The following is an 8,573-nucleotide window of genomic DNA, read 5'->3' as shown; positions in this document are numbered from 1 at the left end:
AAGGGGACATTCTTTGTAAATATATAAAAATATACAAGGTGTTTCATTCAAATTACCTAACAAAGTTTTTCTACTATCATTTTCGGAAACATAAAAAATCGTGCAACCATTTTATTTCACATTTTTTTATAACTCTTATTAGACCGGGAGATATTAGACTGAAGTTCGACGACGTCTTTCTCGTTTATGCCTCTGAGAGTACTGAAAGGTAACCGAGAGATAAGTACAATAAACTAAATTTAAAAGATGGACTGCGGGACACCTTTGTGAAAATTCAATTTTCCTTTTCAAAAAAATAATGTGTACAGCGACGTATTTCTCACTTATGCCATGTTCGTAAGTTGAAGAGAAGTATCGATTTTATCACAAAATTTTTTTGGCATAAGTGTCGCAAGGGACCTAAAAATGGAAAACTTTGTAAGAAAATGTGGANTCTCTTGAAATTTTTTTACTAACTCTAGAACATACTTCCTCCTGACATGTCGATCTTGATGTTGTTCATTAAATAGCTGAGCTGTTCTATTCGCATATTTATTGTTCATAATGTAAAGCGAAATGATATCTACTTTTTCCGCAATGAAATAAACCATAGTGTTTAATTTTCAAAAACACAATTAAATAAACTACCAACCAACGCTTCCAAATAATACTAGAAAATAATTTGGAATCCACTAATTTTACGTTCATTGTGTGTGTATAACATTCATTCCTGTTTTTTACAATTGTGTTTTTTTTACAAAATTGATAACAAATCGCCAAAAACTAATGTAACGCAAGAAATACTAAATTTATACCATTGGCGTACTTAACTCGAACGACTGAGATTTTTACCGTTACTAATTGTTTGTAGATAAGTTTCAACTTTAAAATCAAAATTCTTAATAAGTATTGGGCGGAATTATAAAATTTAAAGTCTGTTGTAAAGAGAATTGTAAGAACTTTCAAATGAAATATTACTCAACCTCCAATGCCATTTAAATATTTTGGAGTGATGCTAGCCCTTGCTTGGGGGTGAAAGTGGCGCAGTCAAAAATACCCGCCAAAAATGTCCCCCATTAATCTAAAATCGACGGGTCTGAGCGTTTTTCTACAATCTTGACGCAGTTCCTGAAAATGACTCGTTTCCATTTGGCCACCCTGTAAATAAATTATTTTAAATTAAATTATATTTTATTATAAAAAGCAAAGACAAAATACTTTTAGGCAAAATTACTATTTCAGTTATATACCACAATTATTAATAAAATTACTAAATGCTAAAGTAATTTTTTGTCTATGCTAAAAACAGTTTCTAAATACATAAAGACGGTCGTACACCAAAAGCTACGCTGTTCCAGCACGCCAAACCGGTTTTGCACAGCTTTTGATGTAAACCCCGTCATAAAACTACATGTTAAGCTAGCATAGCCATCTCGAGTACCTAACTGTCTTAAAATTTCTAGTGTTACCTGACCTTCCACATGGATCTATATTAGGACCACTAATATATATTATTATTCTCAGTAATTTAGAAAATTAAAAAGCTCAATCTAAGGTAAACATCAGTATATGAATGACTCACTTGACAGTGAATAGTTTTCTATCAAAATTGCATTTCCTAAAGGTATTCATAAAAATTTATATCCGGCCTACTAGTATATTGTAATATGTAGTATTACATGACTTTCTTGAAAATGTTAAACAAAATTGTTTAACAACACTATATTTATTAACAAAATTACAAAAAGTTCCGCAAAAGCCTAACAATTGCAGCTTCTACTGGGTATTCCACAGGGATCTATTCCTGAGCCAATCACTGCCAGTAATTTGCAGTTTTCAAACGCTCCAAATCGTCCAATTTTTTAATCCTGAAACCCCATACAAAGCTTTTAATGGAATCAATTCGCAACGCCCCCTCAAATTAATTGAGTCAGGTGCGTAACCATCGCCTAAACATAACCTTTTCGGGAGCCCATCAAGAAGTGGGTCCGAAACCGCGGGTCCTAATGATAATTTAATCGCGTTTGCAGGGGTGGGCCCGAGTAATTTGGAAGGCCATGTCGAATCCGAACCACCGTAATTTGTTGGAATTGGTCAATTTGCCGATGGGCATTGAAAGAATGATAGATGAGCGGCTGGCTTGGTTCTTCGAAGACGTTAGCGGTGGTGAATTTGCTAGGGAGGAGCTCTATGAGGGTTTCGTGCGGTTCCTTAACACTTTTGTTTTCTGAAAAATCATTTTCCAGCATTATTCGCTCTCTATAAATTCTTCAGATGCCAATTACTTTGATCTACTTACAAAATTAACAGATTACATTAAAAATATTGCAAAAAGTTCAGATTATAACATGCTCTTCCACTTAATCTTCACAAAACATTAATTATATTAACTCTAAAAGGCATTTACTAGAAATTAAATAAATGTAGAAAAAATAAAATGAACACAAATAGGCAGGGTGTGACTTTAACTGGGTGTAATTTTTTTTAAAGGTAATTGTACGTATTGCCCAGAATATTAGTCCAAAAAATATATATATTTAATTGTAATAGGACCAAATATGTAACAAGAAGGNGCGGAAAAGAAAAACGACGTCCCCGAACTCGACAACCCTGATTGGCTGTGTGACTTAGCGTTTCTTATAGACATCACAAATCACTTGAATGTCATAAATACGCGACTCCAAGGCAAAGATCAATTGATTTCGCAGCTATACTCTCATGTTTCGTCCTTTCAATGCAAATTGAGTCTTTTCAGGACACAAATCAATTCAGCCAATTACGGCCATTTTCTGAACTACTAAAAAATTATGGAGAAGTTCAATAAAACTGACGTCAATTTGAAAATTGATACAAGCTTTTGAAAATCGTTTTGTAGACTTCAAAAAAGTTAAACCGCTATAGGACATTTTCAGCAATCCTTTCAACATTTCACCCGAAAATGCGCCGGAATTAATGCAGCCGGAATTAATAGACACGCAAAATGATGATAATTTAAGAAACAAATTTAATGAAGGTAATTTACTCAACTTCTACCGTTGCGTTGATAAAAACGCTTATAAAGAGTTGCGAATAAATGTATTGAAATGCGCAAGCTTATTTGGATCGACGTATATTTGTGAACAAACGTTTTCAGTGATGAAACTTAACATATCATTGTATTTCATACTATTTAAAAATAAAAAATTTTGTGTTAATAAATATTGTTTGTAGTGGCCCGTCCTTGGCTTATATTTTTTTCGAGTGGCCCCTGTTCCCTATAAGTCTGTGCATCCCTGCGCTAGACGAATCCGCGTATAAGAGAGGCGCGCGCGTGGCTCATATCGCTTTATTAACAATTAACAAACAAGGCTTCAGAATAATGCGAGTCCCAAAAACTTTTCAGCATCTTGTAGGGGGATGTTTAAACTTTAATTTAGGTACCTGGCAACATCGAAAATAACAATTTTTAACCCGGAAATCGGCCATTGAAAATCGTCATTTCCGCAGTTTTAGCAATTTAAATTATTTATAACTTTAAAACTACCAATTTTAGAGGCATAGTGCATAGGGACTTTTTTGTTTATAATGCGCCAAAAACCCTAACAAATTTTTTTCCGGAGTGAAAAACCAATTTTTACAATTTGTTTAAAAAAGTTTGCTTAAACAAATAGGCATCAAATTTCCGGTCGGCATCATCTTGATTCATGTTAAGGAACATCCCACGAATCTGAATATGCAAAAAAATCGAATCGGAAAATTTCTCCCACGAATGCGAGGTTTTCGCGTTGTCTAATACTAGAAGGGGACATTCTTTGCAAATATGTGAAAATATACAGGGAGTTCCATTTAAATTAACAAAGTTAACAACCGCGGCTATTTTGTTTGGACTTCATTTGTTTTTCTACTATCATTTTCGGAAACATAAAAAATCGTGCAACTTTTTTATTTCACATTTTTTTATAACTCATATAGGTAACAAGATAAGTTAAAGGGGGCGGGGGGTCAAAATATAGTGAATCACCCTATACTAGATCGCCTTTTGCAAAGGTACTAGTGCTTTTACATCCGCCGTTGACGTAACAAATGAGAAATGTGTAAAATTCCGTGTGTTGCAACTGAAAACGACCGGCTTCCATTTCAATAAAACAATTTTTTCGCTACGCCCAGCCCCACGGTCTTTATAGCTTCTAAATAACATGATAATTACGGTTGGATAACAGCAATCAATACCGGCAATAAACGAAGAAAATTGCAGGTACGTGGGTCGCGATGTGGCCATTTTAAACGCAATTCCCCGAGAGAAGTGCCCCATACATGCACTCCGCACACACACAACTATAAATTTTATACTTTCCGTACCAATATTCGAGGCAGTACTCGACAAGTCCCACCCATCTGGGTGATCCTGGTCCCTCCCATGCATTAAACCGATGGAAGGCACTTTTGCCAGCTTTCGGACGGCTCGCGGGCCCCTGCGGTACCCCTTGCCGGTATTAAAACTGCCTTCCTCCAGTACAATAGAACGCAAGGAGCGTTTCAGCCAATGGGTACTGAAAACTTGCCCACCAGGCGAAAATTTTTTTGTACGCTTGAATTATTGGGGTTAGTAAATTTAGTTTGACTCGTTGTGGTCGTCGTGCGGGCTCGTGTTTTTCGGCTCGCGATGCGCCTGTCCTTTGTTTTTCGCGGTGCGGGGCGAAAGTAGGCCGAGGAGCTGCCCGAGACGCTCCTGAAGATGGACATGAGGCCGATTTTTGGCGGATACCCCTTCCAAGGTACGCGATACTCATTCTTTCGATACAAAGTCGAACACCATCCATAAGATTCATTTTCAATCTTGGATGGTGTTCCGCAAGGATCTATTCCAGGTCCGCTGCTGTTTTACGACGAAAACTTAAGGAAAAATTGTTATCTAAAAGTTTAACCTATTTTACAATCATCATAAAGACCAGAACGGATACATAAAGACAAAATAAACGGCTTTTCTCTTGGTTCTTTACTTTTCGTGATATTGTACAAAAATTTTAAGGTAAACTCGTTCATATTTTACATAGAAAACATACCTACTTTGCACAAAAACAATTGTGAACATAATCTTTCCATTTTCAGTTGTATCATGTGTTCCACAAGGCTCTACATTAAGGCCACTGGCACTATATTATTAATAATTTGGTTTTATGGTATACATTATATCCCACTCACTCATTTAGTTGTTTGAATGTCAGTTAAACAAATTGGATATGTGACAGTTGTGGAAAAATATAAAAAATGATTGAAAATAAACATGACTGTCACTATTTCAGTCTTGAATGGTGTTCCGCAAAAATCTACATCAGGTCCAGTGCTGTTTTGTGACGAAAATTAGTTACTAAATATGTTTAATAACAGTACCAATTCAAAACAAAGCTATACTTCGACATTACGAGTTTCCTCCCTTTGAAGAAAAAATTGTCATGCAAATGTTTCAATTATTTTGTAATCATAGAGGACTTTTGTCGCGATAAATACCCTTTCTTTTTCCTGAACTGGATAAAAATTTTATGGTACTCGTTAATATAAGACCCAAAACAGTTTTGTGAACATGAACTTTTCTGTTTTACCAGGTGTTCCACATAGCTCTACATTAAGGCTACTGACATTTTATTGTTAATAATTTAGTTTGAAAGCGTACATTACATTACACTCACTTATTTACTTGTTTGAATTTCACTTGTGAAATTTCAGTTGTCAAAATATAAAAAATGATTCATAGTAACCATGACTGCCACTATTCAAAAGAAAAACCAAATTTCAAAATGTCATATATTTTCTACGGAAACTTTTATATACTGTAAAGTTTGCTACTACATTATGGTTGAAATTTTTAAAATACTTTATAAATTTTCTAAAAACATTTATATCACGAATATAATTTTTTTTTAAACAATGATAACATTAACTAAAGTTGCTTAGACCTATCCATAAGTTTCATTTTTGAATAATGAAGGTGTTCCGCAAGAATCTACATCAGGTCCACTGCTTACGATTAAAATTAGTTTCTAAACATGTTTAATACAAGTATTAATTTAAAAAAATAACATGCTTTGACATTAGATGGAAATTCTAAGAAAAAAATTGTCACGCAAAATAATTTTGTAATCATAAAGGACTTGTTTTGGTAACTGTCCTTTCCCTTTCATGATATTGGATAAAAATTTCATTATAAACTTACTAATATTTTACATACATATATACAGTGCCCAAAAACAGTTTTCTGAACATAAACTTTGCACTTTCAGTTTTTCCAAGTGTTCCACATGGATTTGCATTAAGGCCACTGACACATTATTATTCGTATTTATTTTTAAGAAATGCATTACATTAAACTCAATTATGTTCTTGTTTAAATATCGCGCAAATAAACGGAAAATGTAATAGTTGTGAAAAAATATAAAAAGTTATTCAAAATAAACATTACACTTTAAGAAAGAAAAATGAAATCTCCAAATCATAGATCTTCTACAAAAACTTCTATGTATTTAGTTAACTTTTGCTAGCACCTATTACTGTCGAAAGTTTTAAAATACATTTCTTAATATTTGTAAATTTTGTAGAATTTTGTCTTCCTAAAAAATTGATATAAAATACTACACACATAGGTTTTATTTAAACAATGATAACATTATCTAAAGTTGCAAAAGCAGTATACGTAAGTACAGGATGACAGTAGTATATCTAGAAATGAAACACTAACCGTAATCAAATGCAGTTAACAAGCGGTTTTGAAAAATTCTGTTAAATATGATTTACGTATCACATATCTCTAACATCTTGAGACAAACAAATACAAATAAATAAAAAAAAATACTCTATTGATATCCTCCAGTTTTTTCAGTCAAATTAATTTATTAAATCTTGTTTTTTTGCAATTATTCACAACCAATATGAATATCAAACTCAACACTTAATACTTCAATATTTTTTTAATTGCATGCTGTAAAGAATTTTAACTAAAAACCCAACACAGTTGGACTATCTACTACAGAAACAGAGTAAGATATAAATTGAAAAGTTCAGTAGACCAATATTTATATATATAAATAAAAATACAAAATTTTTTTGTGAAATTATACGAAAGTAATTCTTATACTTGATTATAATTGTGATAGTTTTGTGCACAAAATGGAAAACCAAAATAATATAGTAATAAAGGTGGACATTCTTTACTGGTATTTTTGACTACGCCACTTTCACCCTCAAGCAAGGGTAAGTAGCACCCCAAAATATTTAAATGGCATTGGGAGTTGAGTAGGTAATATTTCTTTTGAAAGCTCTTACAATTCTCTTTACAACAGACTTCAAATTTTATAATTCCGCCCAATACTTTGAAAAAAATTTACATTTTAAAATTTAAATAATGTTTAGTTGCTTACTTACTACTTAGTTGATTAAATGTTCAAACTGATGACCGCCCGCTTCCATACAAGAATAAAGATTTTGTTCGAAACTTTTTAGGTATCCCCACAAAAGGAAATCAAGGGGCGATAAATCCGGTGATCGTGGAGGCCACTCATAGCTGCCTCTTCTCTAAATCCAATTCCGTAGAAAACATTGGTCCAAATACTGACGGACAATTAATGCATAATGCGGAGGAGCACCGTCCTGTTGAAAAGTCAAATGATCTTCATCATACTCTGGAACATTTTCAATAATATCAGTCAAGGCAGGGTCAATACCGTCTTCCAATAGTTGCAAATACATTTGGCCAGTCAAATTACCAGATAGAAAAAAAGGACCCACCACCCGATCACCGAAAAACTCTTGGGTTTGAATCGGACCAATAGCGGCAATTGTGACGATTTACCGTCCCGTTCAAGAACTCGCTCACTCATTATTTCGCAAAATTGCAAACGACGGTCATCATCATCCTCATGAAGTTCCTGGAGTAAATGTATTTTGTATGGATGGAATTTATTCTTCTTCAAAATGATTTATATGCTAGTTCGATTGATCCCAGATAGAGATGCCAGCTGCCTCGTACTTAATGTAGGATCAAGATGAACTTGTCCCAAAACTGCAACTTCACTAGCTTCATTAACTATAGGTTTTCCAATTTCTCGTTTTTTATTGGTTACGTTCCCTGTCTCTTGAAATTTTTTTACTAACTCTAGAACATACTTCCTCTTGGCATGTCGATCTTGATGTTGTTCATTAAATAGCTGAGCTGTTCTATTCGCACATTTATTGTTCATAAAGTAAAGCGAAATGATATTTACCCTTTCCGCAATGGAATAAACCATAGTGTTTAATGTTCAAAAACACAATTAAATAAACTATCAACCAACACTTCCAAATAATACTAGAAAATAATTTGGAATCCATTAATTTTACGTTCGTTGTGTGTGTATAGCATTCATGTATGTTTTTTTACAATTATGTTTTTTTTACGAAAGTGATAACAAATCGCCAAAAATCAATATAACGCAAGAAATACTAAATGTATACCATTGGCGTACTTAACTCGAATGACTGACATTTTTACCGTTACTAATTGTTTGTACATAAGTTTCAACTTTAAAATCAAAATTCTTAATAAGTATTGGGCGGAATTATAAAATTTAAAGTCTGTTGTAAAG

At 33.4% G+C, this 8,573-nt stretch overlaps 1 protein-coding gene across 1 annotated transcript in view; it reads left to right on the top strand.

The window, feature by feature from the left end:
- Positions 1-4,693: 4,693 nt before the first annotated feature.
- Positions 4,694-8,573, top strand: part of LOC108905070 (protein gooseberry-neuro-like) — an 88,639-nt gene continuing 84,759 nt past the window's right edge. Inside the window, exon 1 of the mRNA XM_023457379.1 lies at positions 4,694-4,733. Coding sequence (XP_023313147.1) covers positions 4,694-4,733 — 40 coding nt within the window. The remainder of the gene's footprint in view (positions 4,734-8,573) is intronic.

The sequence above is a fragment of the Anoplophora glabripennis genome, unplaced genomic scaffold, assembly GCF_000390285.2.
Source record: "Anoplophora glabripennis isolate ALB-LARVAE unplaced genomic scaffold, Agla_2.0 scaffold15, whole genome shotgun sequence".
Taxonomy (NCBI): domain Eukaryota; kingdom Metazoa; phylum Arthropoda; class Insecta; order Coleoptera; family Cerambycidae; genus Anoplophora; species Anoplophora glabripennis.
This window is presented reverse-complemented; position numbering and strand designations above follow the sequence as displayed.